Raw genomic sequence first — 21,968 nt, 5'->3', positions numbered from 1 at the left:
ACTATTGACAGCAGAAGAAAAAAAATCATATATAGTAGTAGGAGATCAGATCAAACTGCTAACTTATCCCTAGTGAAGAATAGCCTATGTAATGGAAGAGTTTGTATATTAAAAATGATCCTTTGTTCTGAAGTTTATCTGTGTCTGCGATCTGTCACTTGTTTGCCGTTTAAAGTGGCCACGCATATCATTCAAAGTGGCAGTCGTCGGTGTGGCCCAGTATGTCTGTGTTTTGCTTACACTGTGTATAACATTAAATTATTTTATTTCCTTATTAGTATTTTTTGACATTTTTTGGCGTCTGCTTTTATTATAACTTGAGGCTCCAGACTTTGGGCTTATCTCCTCCACTTATATTGTCAGCACCAGCACAAAGTACCGAAACGACGATTTGTTGCGCTAAACAACAATAAATAATAAATGAATAGCTGCTAACACAATATTGTTGGGTGCAATAATAAAAAATAGGGGATAAAGGTGTAGCGCTATAAAAAGGGTGGTATTAAAAAAAATTCATATAAAGTAACCCCAAAATAATGAGGCTACAAAATGGATGAGAGCACAGTCCATCATTGGAGAAAAACGGTGAGTTGAAGAAAAGGGAAGAGCCGTCACCAACACCCAATATAACTGACCCTGATCAATGTTTTTTTTTTTTTTTTTTTTTGAAAAGCCTATGGCGTGCAGAACACACCCAAAAGCTCCACCCGGTGCCAAAAAATTGTGCACACACATCAAAAGTGAAACACAAAAACGTGCAACGGGTGCTACGTCTATCCTCCATAAAGAACGACCTGACCCTGATACCCCGGGACGTTAGGCTCCAGATAGGTACTTCACATGGTCCGAGCAGCCAAAGCCACACGGATCCCATTCTTTGGAGGGTCTGCCGAAACAGAACCCACCGAAGTACTAGGTGGGGCTCCCCCGAAGGGTGACCCCATGAGAGCAGGCGAACTAAGCCAGAAGGCCATGTCCACCCACTCCCAAGACGTTCAGGGCAGGCCCAAGGACCGCCACCCTACTAATCACACTGTGACAAACGTGACATCAAACAAAAAAATACATAAAAGTGACAACACGGGTAAATAAAAAGATAGTGGAGAAGGAAGATGAGGAGAGTGAAAAGTGACCATCGTGCAATACGATGGCCGGCCCTCCGGCCAGGAAACAAAAATTCCTCTGGTCCCAGCAAAAAGGCCCGACCCTAGAGGCAGGTGTAATAAAAGTGTGTATATGGTGAAGTGACCACGGTGCCAAAAAGCAAAAGTGCTGAGAGGACACTAGTGCAAGTATGGCACCCCTGAAATGCAACTCCAGGGGTACATTCACCATAGGCTTTTCTCACAACCCTGACCAACAGCCCGGACAGTCACAGCCCCCTTCCCCACCAGGAAGGAACGAGAGCTCAGGGAGAGAGCCCATTCAATCAGCAAGCTCTCCCCGTCGCCTCTTTCGCTCCCTACCTAATTATACTCCAGAGGTACTAGCCATACTATTGTCCCCCCTTAACAGTAGGTTGAGGACGACGTTCCCTCTCGAGAAACTGGCAAGGTTAGGAAGGAACTGCATCAAATCCAGGCCAGAAGGCCAGGGACCCGACCCTTCAGCTTCGACCGCATGTTTCTCTGTCCCGATCAGAAGGCTTCCACCTCCACGCCAGCAGGTTTTGCATCTGCCACCGCAATCCCTTTCCACCTCGCCGTGTACTAAGGACGGTTAGCATCAGTATATGGGATATAAATATATATAAATTACTAAAGGTAAGAAACACGATTCCTCATTTTCACAAAATGATCCACTAATTGAGAGTGATGTCCTTCTTCTACTGGCCCACCAGGTATAAGCAAACTTAATCACAGAAAAAGCACGGCTAAAGATTTGCTCCAAAAGTATAACAGTGGTAACATATGTACGGAAATGAAAGAAAAATTCTCATTGCGCAGACATCCAAAAGAAGGCAGATTTATTGTTTAAAAGCTATAGGTACACTCACATGTAGTATATGTAAAATAGACAAAAGAGGAAAGCGACCAGCGGTCGGCCGACAAGATGGTGGCCACGCCTCCGTCAACATCGATACGTCAATAGTCCCTCACTCCACCCGACTGTTCATCTTCAGGGGCACAGTACCAACAGAACAAAAATGGCTGGAGCTCCCTTGTCTATGTAAAGGGAAGAATCATAAATCAGAGATAGGGACATCGGGCATGTGAAGGTGAGAGTGTGCCTGTGAGACATGGAGGAGACGACATAAAACAAAAGGGATAGATAGCATCATCGAAACAATAAACATGAAGTTAAAGTGGTTGTAAACCCTTACAGACCACTTTTACCTACAGGTAAGCCTAGATTAAGGCTTACTTGTGGGTGCAAGAAATATCTCCGAAACTTACACGGTTTGGGAGATATTTCCAAAAGACATGCACCGATGTGCAGGCGCACTGAGCGTGTCGTTTCTAACGGGATCATGTCGTTAGTGGCGTCACCCGCGTGCATGGGTGGGAGTGACGTCATCGCGGCTCAGGCCAGTCACATCCGGAAGTCACTCCGGGAGAGAGGCAAACGAGGATGGCTGCGGGGGCTTTGATCTCAGGTAAGTACTTCACAATGAGCTAGTATAGCTCATTATGCCTTTGTCTTGCAGGGTGTATTTTTTTTTTATGGAGGCTTTACTTCGTCTTTAAGCAAGCTACGGGAGGCAATGGAGGATAGAAACGCCTGATGGGCTATGATCCATGTGGTCACAAAAAGTCAGACACGACTGAACAACAACAATTATTTCAGGGTGGCCAATTTGACAATGCATAATGTCCCCCACATACTTCAAAAGCTTGATTGTATAAAGTTGTAGAACGAAAGCTGCAATTACTTAGTTCCACACAAGATGGCAGACTCATCCATATGACTCACACAGACAGGAAGTGATTTTAGAAGCAAATGGGAAGTGATGTCACATACAAAATAGGAAGTTCCGGGTGAGAGGTGAGTCGGGAGGAAGTATAGAGGAGACATTGCTGGAACTGGCAGCAGAGGAGGTAATAAGATCTTATTTTCTATTTACACCCAGTAACCCCCGTCTTGTCCGTCCTCTTCCTTCATAGTCACTGTGATGTCTTACAAATATATAAGTAATACGGTTTAGCTACATATGTAGAATAAATGTTTAATCTGTATATACTAATGGCCAGACACATATAGTATATATAATAATATCTAGCTAAAGGCACTCCTAGTGTAATCCTTTACTATAGTGATACTGACGACAATCACCGCAATCAGTAGACTTGGAGGTCCATGACAGTCATAATAGTCCAAAGACAATTATTAAAAGATGTGGGCTGTATAGTGCAGAGCCCTAGAGTTCAAATATTTCTCAGATTATTACCCGTCCTACAGAGAGGAGAGTCCTGTATAGATCACATGACCACCTCGATGAAGATGGACGAGGAAAACTTGACTGAGAGGATTTTGGACCTCACCCTTGAGATCATCTACCTATTGACCGGAGAGGTGAGGAGGATTCTGGGAGGTCACATGACATCAAACTTATCTCTATTAATAAAACACAGACCTGACCGGAGAGGTGAGGAGGATTCTGGGAGGTCACATGACATCACACTTATCTCTATTAATAAAACACAGACCTGACCGGAGAGGTGAGGAGGATTCTGGGAGGTCACATGACATCAATCTTATCTCTATTAATAAAACACAGACCTGACCGGAGAGGTGAGGAGGATTCTGGGAGGTCACATGACATCACTCTTATCTCTATTAATAAAACACAGACCTGACCGGAGAGGTGAGGAGGATTCTGGGAGGTCACATGACATCACTCTTATCTCTATTAATAAAACACAGACCTGACCGGAGAGGTGAGGAGGATTCTGGGAGGTCACATGACATCACACTTATCTCTATTAATAAAACACAGACCTGACCGGAGAGGTGAGGAGGATTCTGGGAGGTCACATGACATCACTCTTATCTCTATTAATAAAACATAGACCTGACCAGAGAGGTGAGGAGGATTCTGGGAGGTCACATGACATCACACTTATCTCTATTAATAAAACACAGACCTGACTGGAGAGGTGAGGAGGATTCTGGGAGGTCACATGACATCACTCTTATCTCTATTAATAAAACACAGACCTGACCGGAGAGGTGAGGAGGATTCTGGGAGGTCACATGACATCAATCTTATCTCTATTAATAAAACACAGACCTGACCGGAGAGGTGAGGAGGATTCTGGGAGGTCACATGACATCACTCTTATCTCTATTAATAAAACACAGACCTGACCGGAGAGGTGAGGAGGATTCTGGGAGGTCACATGACATCACTCTTATCTCTATTAATAAAACACAGACCTGACCGGAGAGGTGAGGAGGATTCTGGGAGGTCACATGACATCACACTTATCTCTATTAATAAAACACAGACCTGACCGGAGAGGTGAGGAGGATTCTGGGAGGTCACATGACATCACTCTTATCTCTATTAATAAAACATAGACCTGACCAGAGAGGTGAGGAGGATTCTGGGAGGTCACATGACATCACACTTATCTCTATTAATAAAACACAGACCTGACCGGAGAGGTGAGGAGGATTCTGGGAGGTCACATGACATCACTCTTATCTCTATTAATAAAACACAGACCTGACCGGAGAGGTGAGGAGGATTCTGGGAGGTCACATGACATCACTCTTATCTCTATTAATAAAACACAGACCTGACCGGAGAGGTGAGGAGGATTCTGGGAGGTCACATGACATCAATCTTATCTCTATTAATAAAACACAGACCTGACCGGAGAGGTGAGGAGGATTCTGGGAGGTCACATGACATCACTCTTATCTCTATTAATAAAACACAGACCTGACCGGAGAGGTGAGGAGGATTCTGGGAGGTCACATGACATCACTCTTATCTCTATTAATAAAACACAGACCTGACCGGAGAGGTGAGGAGGATTCTGGGAGGTCACATGACATCACACTTATCTCTATTAATAAAACACAGACCTGACCGGAGAGGTGAGGAGGATTCTGGGAGGTCACATGACATCACTCTTATCTCTATTAATAAAACACAGACCTGACCAGAGAGGTGAGGAGGATTCTGGGAGGTCACATGACATCACTCTTATCTCTATTAATAAAACACAGACCTGACCGGAGAGGTGAGGAGGATTCTGGGAGGTCACATGACATTGAATTTTTTTTTTCTTTCAATACAGAGTTTACCTGCTGTCAAGAAGTCTGGTGACTGTGTGACCATCAACGTGCCTCCACCCCACTTCTGGACACCCGATAGACAGAACAATAGGAAGATTCTGAATGTCACCAACAAGATCATTGAGCTGCTGACAGGAGAGGTGAGGAGGATTCTGGGAATTCTGGGACATTATCCAGTAACAAACAAGGGATGTGTCTGGATGGTGACTGTATCATTGTGTGTGTCAGGTTCCTATAAGGTGTCAGGATGTCACTGTCTATTTCTCCATGGAGGAGTGGGAGTATTTAGAAGGACACAAGGATCTCTACAAGGACGTCATCATGGATGACCACAAGAACCCTAAGGATTGTCAGGTAGAAGCTTAACAATAGATGCAATTTATGGTTCGGCCTGTACACATTCTGCCTCGTTACTATTATTATTCTTTTTTTTTTTATACATTCAGAGCGAAAGCCTGAGTTATTTTAATGTTATTGTTAAAGAAGAGGTTAATGATGAAATAGATGAGGATGATGTTACAAAGGAGTGGAAGTATTTAGAATACAAGGATCTCTACAAGGACGTCATGATGGAGAATCAGCCGCCCCTCACATCACCGGGTAAGAGGAGACTTTATTGTAAAGGAGAGAGCAGTACGGAGGCTCCACCTAGATCCCCCATCATCTGATAAACACATAGAAACAATGTATTCAGTCAGTGTGTGTGTTTCCTACAGATGGATCCAGTAATGGGAACCCACCAGAGAGATGTCCCCGTCCTCTGTATTCCCGGGATTCCACACAGGAAGATCACACCATCCCTCACCATCGTCAGGTAGGTGGGACTGAGCAACTAGAACTTAAAAGTAATTCTAATTTGTGTGAGATTGTGTTTCTCTTTGTAGTCTTGGAATATTCGCACTCTCAATTTAAACATCTTTTCTTCGATTATTTTGTGACTTTTAGATTGATGTACCAATTGACATGAAAATGGAAGTTAAAGAGGAAGAACAGACGTTTGTGAGAGGTAATCCGCAGTCGGCAGAGGAGGTTGGAGAAACAATTTAAAAAGAGAGTAATGTTGAGATATCGGCTTCATTTCTCAATATAATGTCATGTTCCCAACAAATGAGGAGGAGATACTGTACACCATATGAAAGATCCATCTCCATTCCTCAATATAACGTCATGTTCCCAACAAATGAGGAGAAGATACTGTACACCATATGAAAGGTCCATCTCCATTCCTCAATATAACGTCATGTTCCCAACCAATGAGGAGGAGATACTGTACACCATATGAAAGGTCCATCTCCATTCCTCAATATAATACGTCCTTTATCTTCTTTCCAGAATTTAAAGAAGAAGATGATGTCATAATACAACACTCTACAGAAGTAAAGGATGTTACTCAAAATCTACATCCAGGACTTTACCATGAAAACAGATCATCACATCTGTCTAATACTCAATCTTCTCCTAATAAGTCCCGTACTGTTTCCAAAAAAGTACAACCAAGAAATAGCAGTGTGGATAGATCCTCTGATCCCTCTAAACCTCCTGGGATTACTTCTGGTAGTTTAGATAATGATATACTTGGAGAAGATAACAAGTCCCCATCCTCTGAAGCTGATAAATGTCTAATATCAAAATCATTGCTTGCTGTAAATGAAAGGACAAACAAACCCGAAGTACCATATCCATGTTCCGAGTGCGGGAAAGGTTTCACTTCGAAACAGGACCTCCTTAGACACCAGAGAAGCCACACGGGTGAGCGACCTTTTCCCTGTCCAGTGTGTGGGAAAAGTTTCGCCCAGAAAGGAGACCTTCTTAGACACCAGAGGACTCACACAGGCGAGCGCCCTTATTCATGCTCAATTTGCAGCAAATCTTTCAGCCGTAGGGGGCACCTTCTTACCCACCAGAGAGCACATACCGGCGAGCGTCCTTTTTCGTGTTCGCAGTGCGAGAAATCTTTCGCTCAGAAAGCAGCATTCGTTATTCACCAGAGAAGTCACACGGGGGAACGTCCTTATTCATGTACGGAGTGCGGCAAATGTTTTGCACAAAAAAAGTTACTTACTATCCACAAGAGAAGTCACACCGGTGAGCGTCCTTTTTCTTGTACAGAGTGTGGGAAACTTTTCACTTACAGAGGAGACCTTCTTAGACACCAGAGGAGTCACACGGGGGAGCGTCTTTTTTCGTGTAGCACTTGTGGCCAGTCTTTCTTCCGGAAAGGGCACCTTCTTACCCACCAGAGGAGACACACGGGTGAGCGGCCGTATCCATGTTCGTATTGTGAGAAGTCTTTTGCGTATAAAGCTGCAATTGATGCTCATCAAAGAGTCCACACGGGCGAGCGTCCTTTTTCATGTTCAGAGTGCGGGAAATGTTTCACTCAGAAAGGAGTACTTACTGCACACCAGAGAAGACACACAGGCGAGCTTCCTTTTTCCTGTTCGGAGTGTGGGAAAGGTTTTGTAGAGAGAGGACGCTTCCTTAGACACCAGATAAAACACGCAGGTGAGATACCTTTTTCCTTCTAAGAGTGCGGGAAAGGTTTCACTGAGAGGAGTAGTTGTTGTACACAAGAGAAGTCATGTGATCAAGTGTCCCTCTTGTTTTTTAGAGTCCAGGGAAGGTTTTGCTTTGAAAGGAAATGCGGATCCCTTCAAGAATGCAACAGTTGACAATCAGCCACCCCTCACGTCACTGGGTAAGAGGAGACTTTATTGTAAAGGAGAGAGCAGTACGGAGGGTCCAACTAGATCCCCCCATCATCTGATAAACACATAGAAACAATGTATTCAGTCAGTGTGTGTGTTTCCTACAGATGGATCCAGTAATGGGAACCCACCAGAGAGATGTCCCTGTCCTCTGTATTCCCAGCTAACAGTGGGGCCCAAACTGTAGGGTGGTGCACATGTTACCGCCTCTTTAGAACTGCATGCAATGAACTACTTTTAGGGCTGTTATGCAAAGGTAGTCTCTGGTTGGATTACTAGCAGTGGAAAAAAAACACAGCTGAATCCGCTCACTAGTCCTGGTATACCGCAATCCTTGTCCTGGGCACTTGGTGGTCTGCAGTCTTTAGGGTCCTGATCCTTGGTGGCTTACCTCTCTGGTGCAGGAACAGACAGGCCAGAGCAGCAGGTCTGTACCCCACAGTCTGAAGCACAAGACGCTTTCAGGAGACTTTATTGTAAAGGAGAGAGGAGTACGGAGGCTCCACCTAGATCCCCCATCATCTGATAAACACATAGAAACAATGTATTCAGTCAGTGTGTGTGTTTCCTACAGATGGATCCAGTAATGGGAACCCACCAGAGAGATGTCCCTGTCCTCTGTATTCCCAGCTAACAGTGGGGCCCAAACTGTAGGGTGGTGCACATTATTGTAAAGGAGAGAGCAGTACGGAGGCTCCACCTAGATCCCCCATCATCTGATAAAGACATAGAAACAATGTATTCAGTCAGTGAGTGTGTTTCCTACAGATGGATCCAGTAATGGGAACCCACCAGAGAGATGTCCCCGTCCTCTGTATTCCCGGGATTCCACACAGGAAGGTCACACCATCCCCCACCATCATCAGGTAGGTGGGACTGAGGATCTATAAGTCTAATATTGATTCTTAACCTGTGAGATTATATTTCCCTTTTTAATCAGGCTATTAATGCCCACATTTTAAGTTTTTTTTTTTCTTTGTTTTTTAGGATAAAGAAACCAATGATATAAAAGTTGAGGAAAATGAGATTGATGTCAAGGGTAATCGCGAGTCTACGGCGGAGACGGGAATGAAGGTGACCATTAAGGAGGAGGAATATCCTGTAACTATAGGCACAGGTGAGTAGCGAGGGTTAAATCGAGAAATGGTTCATGTCTTTTAATTTTAAAGTTTAACCACTTCAGCCCCGGACCATTTGGCTGGCCAAAGACCAAAGCACTTTTTTGCGATTCGGCACTGCGTTGCTTTAACTGTCAATTGCGCGGTCGTGCAACGTGGCTTCCAAACAAAATTGATGTCCTTTATTTCCCCACAAATAGAGCTTTTTTTTGGTGGTATTTCATCACCTGTTTTTTTTTTTTTTTTTGCGCTATAAACAAAAAAGAGCGTCAATTTTGAAAAAAAAACAATATTTACCGGTATTACTTTTTGCTATAATAAATATCCCCCAAAAATATAAAAAAAAATAATGTTTCCTCAGTTTAGGCCGATACATATTCTTCTACATATTTTTGGTAAAAAAAAAAAACACAATAAGCGTATATTGATTGGTTTGCGCCAAAGTTCTAGCGTCTACAAAATGGGGGATAGTTTTATGGCATTTTCATTAATAATTTTTTTTTTTTTACTTGTAATGGAGGCAAAGAGCGTTTTGTTTTGTTTTTTATCGTGACCGCGACATTATGGTGGACAATTTGGACACTTTTGGCGGTATTGTGGAACCATTCACATTTAAACAGCGATCAGTGCTATAAAAATGCACTGATTCCTGTGTAAATGTGACTGACAGGGAAGGGGTTAACCAGGAGGGGGCGCTGAAGGGGTTAAGTGTGTCCTAGGGAGTGATTCTAACTGTAGGGGGATGGGCTGTGTATGATACATCACTGATCACCGCTCCCGATTACAGGAAGCAGTGATCAGTCCTGTCACTAGGAAGAATGGGGAAATGCTTGTTTACATCAGCATTTCCCCGTTCTTCCTCTCCGTGAGACGATCGCGGGTTTGTCCGCGGGACCCGCAATCACACTCACGGAGCTTGTGGCAGGCACGTGTCCACAATGCCGCGTCTTAAAGGTAAGGTATATATACGTTGATCTGCCAAGCCGTGCCATTCTGCTGACATATATCAGCGTGAGCCAGTCCTTTACCAGTTAAACTATGCCGATTAAATAAACATTTTGGAGAATTGGCAGACCTTCACGTCATCGGGTAAGATGAGACTGAATTTGAAGTGTTGGACCAATAATGTTTGAATTGCAGTATGATTTGCAAAAGTGCAGGTATTTGGTTTACTGTTGGAGATACTGTACACCATATGAAAGGTCCATCTCCATTCCTCCATTCCCAACAAATGAGGAGATACTGAGATTGCAGGCTTGGCTGGCTTAAATAAGGTTTGGTCTCCACCCGGAGACTGGCCACATTAATCACCTTGCAGGTGGACAGACAGATATAAAGAAGGCCATATGAAAGGTCCATCTCCATTCCTCAATATAACGTCATGTTCCCAACAAATGAGGAGGAGATACTGTACACCATATGAAAGGTCCATCTCCATTCCTCAATATAATGTCATGTTCCCAACAAATGAGGAGGAGAAACTGAGATTGCAGGCTTGGCTGGCTTAAATCAGGTTTGGTCTCCACCCAGAGACTGGCCACATTAATCACCTTGCAGGTGGACAGACAGACATGGAGAAGGCCATATGAAAGGTCCATCTCCATTCCTCAAAATAACGTCATGTTCCCAACAAATGAGGAGGAGATACTGTACACCATGTGATATTAGGTATTTCTTTCCCGCTGATAGACACAATGTTCAGAATTCCTCAGATCCATTTTTTTATCTTCAGGTTATAAAACAGAAGACGGCCTCGTACAATATTCTTCACAATTAAACCAGGTTGCTCAAAATGTACATCTTGCTGTAGATCAAAGGCCACAGAAACCTAGGAATCCGTATCTATGTTCCGAATGCGGGAAATGTTTCTCACAGAAAGGAGACCTTCTTAGACACCAGAGAATCCACACGGGTGTGCGTCCTTTTTCATGCTCCGAGTGCGGGAAATGTTTCACTCAGAAAGGAGACCTTCTTGCGCACAAGAGAAGACACACGGGCGAGCGTCCCTTCTCATGCTCGGACTGCGGGAAAAGTTTCACTCAGAACGGAGACCTTACAAGACACCGGAGGATCCACACGGGGGAGCGTCCTTTTTCGTGCGCAGAGTGCGGGAAATGTTTCACTCAGAAAGGAGTCCTTACTGCACATCAGAGACGTCACACGGGCGAGCGTCCTTATTCGTGTTTAAAGTGTGGCAAGCGTTTTGTCCAAAAAGGACAACTTCTTACCCACCAGAGAACACACGTGGGGGAGGACCCTGCTTTATGTTTGTAGTGCGGGAAATGTATTACTGAGAATAGAGCAATTGTTACACAGAAGGGAAGTCACATGGGTGAGCTTCTGTTCCCTAAATCTTCTGTTTTGAGGTCCACTTGATACAAAGTCTTCCTTCACCTTGTATATCTCTCCTGGTGGATGAAAGGGACCTTAATGACTATTGTATAATCAAGTAGTATTCATAACAGAACTATTCATCCTGTGAATCTACATACACATTTGTTCTCTGAGGCAATAACAAAAGTTATTAGGCTATTTTTCCCCCAGGCTGAATTTTTTTCCTCATAGGCTGGATAGGGAAAATACCACATTATGGCCACTAGATGGAGCTAACAGCCACAGGAAACCAATACGTATTTTCTATGATCATTATCTCCATCTAGTGGCTGAAATGTAGTATTTTCAAGATTTACTTTATACTGTATGAAGAATAGACATGTGCACTGCCGAAAAATGTGTTTGTTTATTATTTTTGTGGGGTATTTCCTTATGATCGCAATTTGTAAAATCGTAAATTTGAAAATTTGTAGATTGGAAAATTAGAATATTCGCAAATTCATAAATTAGAAAATAAGAAAGAAAATCTGAAAGAATAACTTAACTAATAATAAATAACTATTAAATTGTAGGTATTGTAATTTAAAAATGTAAAAAAAAAATATTATTGTAATTTATTATTATTAATTTGTTACATTCCATTCGTTTAGAAACGACATCCGTTAGTTTGGATAATTCGTAACTTTGGATAAATTCCTATTCGTTACATTCACAAACATCAAATTTGAAAGGAAATTCTAATACTAAAAAAAAAAAAAAAAAAAAATTATAGGTATTAGAATTTCCTTTCAAATTTGATGTTTGTGAATGTAACGAATAAAAATGTATCCGAAGTTATTATCATTTTTAATTTGTTCCATTTGTTTAGATAAGGCATTCGTTATTTCGGATAATTCTTAACTTCGGATAAATTCATATTCGTAATGTTCACAAACATCAAATTTGAAAGGAAATTCCAATACCTACAATTTAATAGTAATAGTTAAGTTATTATTAGTTCGTTTTTTTTTTTCAGATTTTTCAGGTTTTCGAATTGGCAAATATTCATTCCTAAATAAGAGAACCCGAAAATCGGAAATAACTTGATACCTATAGTTTTTTTATTTATTTTTTTAGTATCAAGTTATTTCCGATTTTCGGGTTCTCTAATTTATGAATGAATATTTGCCAATTCGAAAACCCGAAAAATCTGAAATAAAAACGAACTAATAATAACTTAACTATAACTATTAAATTGTAGGTATTGGAATTTCCTTTCAAATTTGATGTTTGTGAATGTAACGAATACGAATTTATCCAAAGTTACGAATTACCCGAAATAACGAATGCCGTATCTAAATACATGGGATGGAAGGAAGTAATAATAAATAATAATAATTAAAAGTTTTTATTGTTATTTATTTTTTTGTTCCATTTGTTTAGATAAAAAATAACAATAATAATAATAAAAACGTTTTATTTATTATTAATTTGTTCCATTTGTTTAGATGCAGCATTCGTTATTTCGGATAAATGCGTATTCACTAACAGCCACATTTGAAAGGAAATTCTAATACCTATAATTTTAATAGTTAGTTATTATTAGTTTAGTTATTCTTTTGAATTTTCAGATTGTCTTTCTTATTTTTGGAATTTACGCATTTTTTAATTTACACATTTCCGATATTTGTCAAAATTAGTTAAAAAAACAAATTTGGAAAGAAACTAATTGCACATGTTTAACCACTTAAGCCCCGGACCTTTAGGCAGCTAAATGCCCAGGCCAGGTTTTGCGATTCGGCACTGCGTCGCTTTAACAGACAATTGCGCGGTCGTGCGACGTGGCTCCCAAACAAAATTGGCGTCCTTTTTTCCCCACAAATAGAGCTTTCTTTTGGTGGTATTTGATCACCTCTGCGGTTTTTATCTTTTGCGCTATAAACAAAAATAGAGCGACAATTTTGAAAATAATTCAATATTTTTTACTTTTTGCTATAATAAATATCCCCCAAAAACATATATAAAGAATAACTTTTGACCTGGAGAGAAAATAGCCTAATAACATTCGTTTTTTTTTATTAAATACACCCCAAAAATGTAACATCATCATGGAACATTTGGAAATCTTTTAACAAACTTTTCCCTTTGCGTCTACGATGCCAATTATTCTGCAAGACAATGTGATTGGATGTTCAATAAACGCTTTTTTTTTTTTTTATGGTTATAAAAGCTTTCATCTAATACTCCTTTTTATTAGGATTATATGTTATATTTTATGCCTAATAATTCATTATTATGAGACAGTCGTCTGGTTTTGGTTAATAAACGTCATGTAAAGCAGTCTTGTGCATTTCATTTTCTATGTTTTTTTTTTTTTAATACATTTTTTGGAAGAATAATTTAATGTTATAAAAAATGTCCTTTCCTACAAACAACCGATGCAATATGGCAACCTGGAGGCTTTTTGTACACAGCGGACTTGATGTCTACCGGGACACGCCGATCATCCAGCAGAGAGGCAAAACAAGCAGTTTGCTTATGTAAACAAGGCAGATCGCTGTTCTGACAGGAGGGAAGGCACTGATCCTGTGCTCCTGCAAAGCACAGACAAGGCTACATGTCTTCCCCTAGTAAAAACACCTATCATGTAGTACACTAAAACACTGACTAGGCACACAGCTAACCCTTTTGATCGCCCCTGATGTTTAACCCCTTCCCAGCCATTGTCTTTAGTACAGTGACAGTGCATATTTTTTTTAGCACTGATCACTTTATTAGTTGATTGAAGAACATATGACTCGTTCTAATGGTTTTGAAATGGTGAGATGAATTCAGCTAGTGTAGACACCACAGCAGAGGCAGCTCTTCAATTAGGCAAATTAGGCGGTCGCCTAAGGCCTCGCTCTCACAGGGGCCTCGCGGCTGCCTTACTTGCCCAATGCATTAACCCAGTTTTGAGGGACAGGGGACCTTAATGCTGCTGTGCTCAGGCTGCGTTGAGAGCCCTGACTCAGGAGCGGGGCCGCCAGTGTCCCTAAAAACCAGTGAATATCGGTGACACCACCCCTTGTGACGTCAATGACCCTACATGCCCTCAGTCAATGATGTCACAAGGGACGGGTTCACCGGGTGGCCTTCGCCCCTTAGTTATTAAAGAGAAGGATCTGGGGGCTGCCTTGTTAAAGGGGGCTTCCAGATTCCGATAAGCCCCCTGTCCACAGACCCCCACAACCACTGGCTGGGGTTGTGGGGAAGAGGCTATTGTCCTTGAATTAGTGGTTAAGTAAAAAATATTGTACTTACATTTAAAAGTTTAAAATTTGCACATAAAATAAGAAGCCGGCCGGCTACAAACAAACTCCCGTCCTCCTGGGGAGACAGCATGGCAACATCAGCACGTACCCTCCGCCCGACGCGTTTCATCATACGGGACAACTCTTTTTTTAGAGTATAACTAGCGTGGCTTATCCTAGACAATTACATATTTGTGTATATCTCACATTAAGCTGCTGCTTTTTCTGGACTATATTTTTTCATTATTAATTTTTCTTCCTTCTATTAGCGCGTTTTTTCCCCCCTTTATACTGTATTAGTGTCACTGGTTCCCACACAGTGTCAGACTGTCCACCGCAATATCGCAGTCCCACTATAAGTATTATACACATACACACATACACATTATGGCACAAATTTATGAAGAAATTCGATTTTTTTAAAGTTTTTTATTAGATATGTTTTTTTTTTTGTAAATGCTATAACTTTTGTGCAAACCAACCAATATACGCCTATTGCGCTTTTTTTTTTTTACCAAAAATATCTAGAAGAATACATGTCAGCCTAAACTGATGAAGATTTTTTTTTTTTTATATTTATTATAGCAAAAAAGTGTAAAATATTTTTTTTTTTTCAAAATTGACGGTCCTTTTTTTTTTATAGTATATAAAATCTTTATTTTTGACACATAGAATACAACATAGCCAACAATGCCTCATTGATGAAAGTTTTCAAATTAGCAAAAATAAATGCATCAACATGTCTGATTCCAAAAACAGGGAAAACAAAGGGGAATGGGTAGGGGGATTAGGGAAGTGGAGGTAACATACAAGGCCACATTTCCAAGGAGGTATCTCCTAAGTGATCCTGAGTAGTAACAGGAACCATGCTATAGGTCAACATCATCCAACAGCGTCCTTATGCGTGTTTAAAGTGTGGCAAGCGTTTTGTCCAAAAAGGACAACTTCTTACCCATCAGAGAACACACGTGGGGGAGGACCCTGCTTTATGTTTGTAGTGCGGGAAATGTATTATTGAGAATAGAGCAATTGTTACACAGAAGGGAAGTCACATGGGTGAGCGTCTGTTCTTTAAATCTTCTGTTTTGAGGTCCACTTGATACAAAGTCTTCCTTCACCTTGTATATCTCTCCTGGTGGATGAAAGGGACCTTAATGACTATTGTATAATCAAGTAGTATTCATAACAGAACTATTCATCCTGTGAATCTACATACACATTTGTTCTCTGAGGCAATAACAAAAGTTATTAGGCTATTTTTCCCCCAGGCTGAATTTTTTTCCTCATAGGCTGGATAGGGAAAATACCACATTATGGCCACTAGATGGAGCTAACAGCCACAGGAAACCAATACGTATTTTCTATGATCATTATCTCCATCTAGTGGCTGAAATGTAGTATTTTCAAGATTTACTTCATTCTGTATGAAGAATAGACATGTGCACTGCCGAAAAATGTGTTTGTTTATTATTTTTTGGGGTATTTCCTTATGATCGCAATTTGTAAATTCGTAAATTTGAAAATTCGTAAATTGGAAAGTTCGAAAATTAGAATATTCGCAAATTCATAAATTAGAAAATTTGAATATTAGAAAGAAAATCTGAAAGAATAACTTAACTAATAATAAATAACTATTAAATTATAGGTATTGGAATTTCCTTTCAAATTTGATGTTTGTGAATGTAACGAATAAGAATTTATCCGAAGTTATGAATTATCCAAAATAACGGATGTCGTTTCTAAACGAATTGAAAATCCCCCGACTTTTACCACAGGAGGGTCAACAAAACTTTCTGTAACCGTCTGCTCTGCTCTGAAGGAGTTTAAAAAATAATTCATAAAAAAAAAAAAAAAAAAATATGTGTGTCCATCATAACCAGTTTGTCAAATACAGTACTGTACGATGTAATGAAGGCTGCAGTTCGTGTATTCTCCACAAGGTGTGTATGTTGACAGGAAGTGATGTCACACACAAGCAGGAAGTGACATATGTGTACAAACAGGAAGTTCCAGGTGAGAGGTGAGTCGGGAGGAAGTAGAGAGAAGACATTGCTGAAACTGGCAGCAGAGAAGGTAATTATTGTGTTTAAAAAATGTTTTCTACCCCCTCCTTCAGTGGTGGAGTTCTGGTTACAGCCGGGTACACACTTGTGCAGGCGCTGCGTCTCGCGTTTGCTTGGGCACAGCAGTCCCGTCATTTGAAGTGGCTACCGTTCCTACCGGGAAAATGTCACTGACTTTTTTAAACGGTGCTTCGTCGTGCTTTTCACGCACACGACACGAAAACATGCTGCGTTTTCCAATGTATGGGGATGCCGTTAAACCTGAATGGCACCCCTGTGCGTTTGCTAAAGAGCAGATTGGGGGATGTATTAAATTATACAGGGTTCCCGACCTGGACAAGTGTGAGCCTAGCCTATATCAATACAATGTATAAATAGCAGCATTGATCAACATGATTAAAAAATAGTATAATGTATAAATAGTAATATCCAGATAAAAGCATACAAAGGATAATAACACAAATGTATAAATAGTAATATCTAGCTAGAAGCAGCCACCGCCATTGGTAGACTTGTATGATGAATGATTATTGCAAACGGCAGAGACGGTTTATGTTTCATTATATATTAATAACACTGTCTTTGCCGTTTACGTGTCTGTATTACAGTGAAAACACATAGCATCATAGTCCAGATAATTCTCAATGTATTGTCACTCTACAGAGAGGGGCATACTGTATAGATCACATGACCAGATCAATGAGAATGGACAAGGACTGGAGTCACATAACCGAGAGGATAATAAACTTTACCCTGGAGATCATCTACCTGCTGACTGGAGAGGTGAGGAGGATTCTGGGAGGTCACATGACATCACTCTTATCTCTATTAATAAAACACAGACCTGACCGGAGAGGTGTGGAGGATTCTGGGAGGTCACATGACATCACTCTTATCTCTATTAATAATACAGACCTGACCGGAGAGGTGAGGAGGATTCTGGGAGGTCACATTCATCACTCTTATCTCTATTAATAAAACACAGACCTGACCGGAGAGGTGAGGAGGATTCTGGGAGGTCACATAACATCACTCTTATCTCTATTAATAAAACACAGACCTGACCAGAGAGGTGAGGAGATTTTTGAGGGTCATGTGACATAAAGTGTTCCTCTTTTAAAACAGAGTTTTCCTCCGGTGAAGTCTGGTGATCAGGTAACTATCACAGTGCCTTCACCTCACATCTTGACACCTAAGAGAAATAATGAGCAGAAGATTCTAGAAGTCACCAAGAAGATCTCTGACCTTCTGACAGGAGAGGTGAGCGGTGCCGGGAATTCTGGGACATTATCCAGTAACAGACAAGGGATGTGTCTGGATGGTGACTGTATCATTGTGTGTGTCAGGTTCCTATAAGGTGTCAGGATGTCACTGTCTATTTCTCCATGGAGGAGTGGGAGTATTTAGAAGGACACAAGGATCTCTACAAGGACGTCATGATGGAGAATCAGCCGCCCCTCACATCACCGGGTAAGAGGAGACTTTATTGTAAAGGAGAGAGCAGTACGGAGGCTCCACCTAGATCCCCCATCATCTGATAAATACATAGAAACAATGTATTCAGTCAGTGTGTGTGTTTCCTACAGATGGATCCAGTAATGGGAACCCCCCAGAGAGATGTCCCCGTCCTCTGTATTCCCGGGATTCCACACAGGAAGGTCACACCATCCCCCACCATCATCAGGTAGAAGAAACCGAACATATGCAACTGAAGGTGATTCTAAATTGTATAAGATTATTTTTCTCATTGTAATCTCAAGCTAGTAGCACTTACATTTTGTTTTTTTTTGTTTTTTTTAGGGCAATGACCCAATTGATATGAAAGTTGTGGTTAAAAAGGAAGTAGAGGAGACATGTATGAGAAGTGATCAGCTATCTATGGAGGAGGCTGGACTGACAGTGATAATAAAAGAGGAGGATTCTTCTTTAGATATCAGCACATGTGAGTAATGATGTCCAAACAGAGAAATTCTTTTCAGTTTTGCACACTGATGGACACATTTTGTTGTGCCCCTTAACATAAAATGTGCCTATCAGGCGTGCACATTTAAAATATACCCATCAGCGTGCCCCTTAAAATAAAAGGTGCCCATCACTGTGACCCTTATTTTATGTTAAGGGGCATGTTTTGTTGTGCCCATCAGAGTGCCCCTTAATTTAAAATGTGCCCATCAGCGTGACCCTTATTTTATGTTAAGGGGCAGCGTGTCCATTAACATAACATAAGGGTCACGCTGATAGGCACATTTTATGTTAAGGGGGACTCTGATGGAGAGATCTAAAGTAAGGAGGCATTTTAGTGGGAATGCCTGATGTAAAGGAGCGCTGTTATTGGGACATTGATGTAAAGGGGCACTGTGATGGGGACACCTAATGTAAAGGAGCGCTGTGATGGGGACACCTAATGTAAAGGAGCGCTGTGATGGGGACACTTGATGTAAAAGAGAGCTATGATGGGACACCTGATGTAAAGGGGCACTGTGATTGGGATACCTGATGTAAGGGAGCCCTGTGATGGGGACAAATGGGGACTTGAGATTCGGACCTCGGCCCAAAGAAAATGTTAGTGACCGGACCTCCTTGAATTTTAATTCAAGACCCCTGCTGTACACCATATGAAAGGTCCATCTCCATTCCTCAATATAACGTCATGTTCCCAACAAATGAGGAGGAGATACTGTACACCATACGAAAGGTCCATCTCCATTCCTCAATATAACGTCATGTTCCCAACAAATGAGGAGGAGATACTGTACACCATATGAAAGGTCCATCTCCATTCCTCAATATAACGTCATGTTCCCAACAAATGAGGAGGAAATATTGTACACCATATGAAAGGTCCATCTCCATTCCTCAATATAACATCATGTTCCCAACAAATGAGGAGGAGATACTGTACACTATATGAAAGGTCCATCTCCATTCCTCAATATAACGTCATGTTCCCAACAAATGAGGAGGGGATACTGAGATTGCAGGCTTGGCTGGCTTAAATCAGGTTTGGTCTCCACCCAGAGACTGGCCATATTAATCACCTTGCAGGTGGACAGACAGACATGGAGAAGGCCATATGAAAGGTTCATCTCCGTTCCTCAATATGAGGTCATGTTCCTAACAAATGAGGAGAAGATATTGTACATCATATGAAAGGTCCATCTCCATTCCTCAATATAACGTCACGTTCCCAACAAATGAGGAGGGGATACTGTACATCATATGAAAGGTCCATCTCCATTCCTCAATATAACGTCATGTTCCCAACAAATGAGGAGGAGATACTGTACACCATATGAAAGGTCCATCTCCATTCCTCAATATAACGTCATGTTCCCAACAAATGAGGAGGAGATACTGTACACCATATGAAAGGTCCATCTCCATAAATATGCTTTTATTAATCAAATATTAATTTCTTACAGATGGCCGTGACGTTCGGAATTCCTCAGAGGGACATTATATGTCATCTCCACTATATAATGCCATCATGAATTATTCTTCAGAAGTAAATAACGATACTCAAAATTTCCATCCCGAACTTTACCATGAAAATAGATCAACAGATCCCCTTAACCCCGAAAATTTTGATGATAAGCCACATCCGAGACTTCACAGTGCAGACAGATCCTCTGATCGATCGACTCTGCAGGGATCATCGTCTAGTAGCTTAGACACTGTTGCACACAGGGATGAAAAGACGCTCCTCTTGTCTGAAGCTGATAATTGTTTCATTTCGAAACCATCCCTCGCTTTCGATCAAAGAGTACACAACCGCAAGGTTTCGTTTCCATGTTCAGAGTGCGGGAAAAGTTTCACTCAGATGGCAGACCTTCTTAGACATCAGACAACTCACACTAGGGAGCGTCCTTATTCACCTCCAAAATTGGAAAAATCTTTTTTCCGGAAAGCAGACCTTCCTACCCATGAGGTAATTAACTCGGTCGAGCGTTCGTTTTCATGTTCCCGGTGCGGGAAATGTTTTGCCCAGCAAGCGGACCTCCTTAACCATGAGATAATACACATGGGCGAGCTTTCTTTTTCATGTTCCTGGTGCGGGAAATGTTTTGCCCAGCAAGCAGACCTCCTTACCCACCAGAGAACTCACACAGATGGGCGCCCTTTTATATGTTCAGAGTGCGGGAAATGTTATACGCAGAAAGGGACGCTTATTGCACACCAAAGAAGACACACGGGCGAGCGGCCGTTTTCCTGTCCACAGTGCGGGAAATGTTTTATAGAAAAAGGACACCTTCAAAGACACCAGAAAAGGCACACGTCAGATCGCCCTTATTCGTGCCCCGAGTGCGGGAAGCGTTTCTTTCAGAAAGATGAACTTGCCACGCACCAGAGAAGCCACACCGGGGAGCGGCCTTTTTCCTGTCTAGAGTGCGGGAAATGTTTCACTCAGAGGGGAGTGCTAATTGCACACCACAGGAGTCACGTGGGGGCACGCCCCTATTGCTGTTCAGAGTGCGGGAGAGGTTTTACCGTCAAAGGGCATCTGGTTATTCATCAGAGAATCCACACGGGGGAGCGTCCTTTTTCCTGTTTATTGTGCGGGAAACGTTTTATAAGGAAGGAACATCTTGTGAAGCACGAGAAAAGTCGGATATGTTTGAAACCAAAATCAAAGGCAGCTTCACATGCCAGCTAATGCTAGGGAGACGTGAATGGGGGAGGGGGGGGGGGTTCAGAATTGCTTCTTTGACCTCAATTAAAGTACTTTGTATGTTTTTTTACGACCTTTGTCTATTGTAATGATGTTTCATTTTAATTGGAGGAATCCAATTACCCAGCACTGTATATGTGAAGGGGAGAAGAGGACCTTTCTTCAAGGCGGATGAGATGTAGAAACTTTATGAAGTTCAGGGATCACAATTTTACAATTTACAGGGGTAAAAAAAAAAGGAATTTGGAGATGCGGAGGAGACTGAGATCTACAGAAAGGACTTTTTTTGGGTTAAAAAAACTTACCTTAACCACTTGCAGACCGGAAGATTTTTTTCCCCCCTCAATGACCAGGCCATTTTTTTGGCGTCGCTTTAACTGACAATTGTGCGGTCGTGCGACATTGTACCCAAACACAATGGACGTCCTTTTTTTTTTTCCTACAAATAGAGCTTTCTTTTGGTGGTATTTGATCACCTCTAAGTTTTATTTTTTGCGCTATAAACAAAAAAAAGTGACAATTTTGAAAAAAAATATTTTATACTTTTTTTTTCTATA

General features: G+C 41.4%; 3 protein-coding genes across 3 annotated transcripts; all 3 read left to right on the top strand.

Moving 5' to 3' along the window:
* Positions 1 to 6,025: 6,025 nt before the first annotated feature.
* Positions 6,026 to 8,025, top strand: LOC120910549 (zinc finger protein 501-like). Its single transcript, XM_040322305.1, has 4 exons — positions 6,026 to 6,061; positions 6,193 to 6,253; positions 6,580 to 7,752; positions 7,859 to 8,025. The coding sequence occupies exons 2-4, from the start codon at positions 6,211 to 6,213 to the stop codon at positions 8,023 to 8,025; spliced, it is 1,383 nt and encodes a 460-aa protein (XP_040178239.1). The 5' UTR covers positions 6,026 to 6,061; positions 6,193 to 6,210.
* A 762-nt stretch (positions 8,026 to 8,787) lies between these two features.
* Positions 8,788 to 11,933, top strand: LOC120910184 (gastrula zinc finger protein XlCGF49.1-like). The gene is made up of 3 exons (XM_040322069.1): positions 8,788 to 8,821; positions 8,943 to 9,072; positions 10,806 to 11,933. Exons 2-3 carry the CDS (start codon positions 9,024 to 9,026, stop codon positions 11,345 to 11,347), a joined length of 591 nt encoding a protein of 196 aa, XP_040178003.1. The 5' UTR covers positions 8,788 to 8,821; positions 8,943 to 9,023; the 3' UTR covers positions 11,348 to 11,933.
* Positions 11,934 to 16,601: 4,668 nt separating this feature from the next.
* LOC120910548 (gastrula zinc finger protein XlCGF57.1-like) lies at positions 16,602 to 21,738 on the top strand. The gene is made up of 7 exons (XM_040322304.1): positions 16,602 to 16,752; positions 17,406 to 17,525; positions 17,868 to 18,002; positions 18,089 to 18,115; positions 18,358 to 18,456; positions 18,543 to 18,684; positions 20,165 to 21,738. The coding sequence occupies exons 1-7, from the start codon at positions 16,669 to 16,671 to the stop codon at positions 21,394 to 21,396; spliced, it is 1,839 nt and encodes a 612-aa protein (XP_040178238.1). The 5' UTR covers positions 16,602 to 16,668; the 3' UTR covers positions 21,397 to 21,738.
* Positions 21,739 to 21,968: the final 230 nt, after the last annotated feature.

The sequence above is a fragment of the Rana temporaria genome, chromosome 8 (assembly GCF_905171775.1).
Source record: "Rana temporaria chromosome 8, aRanTem1.1, whole genome shotgun sequence".
In the NCBI taxonomy this organism is placed as follows: domain Eukaryota; kingdom Metazoa; phylum Chordata; class Amphibia; order Anura; family Ranidae; genus Rana; species Rana temporaria.
The sequence above is the reverse complement of the archived record's forward strand: the minus strand, read 5'-3'. Positions and strand labels throughout refer to the sequence as shown.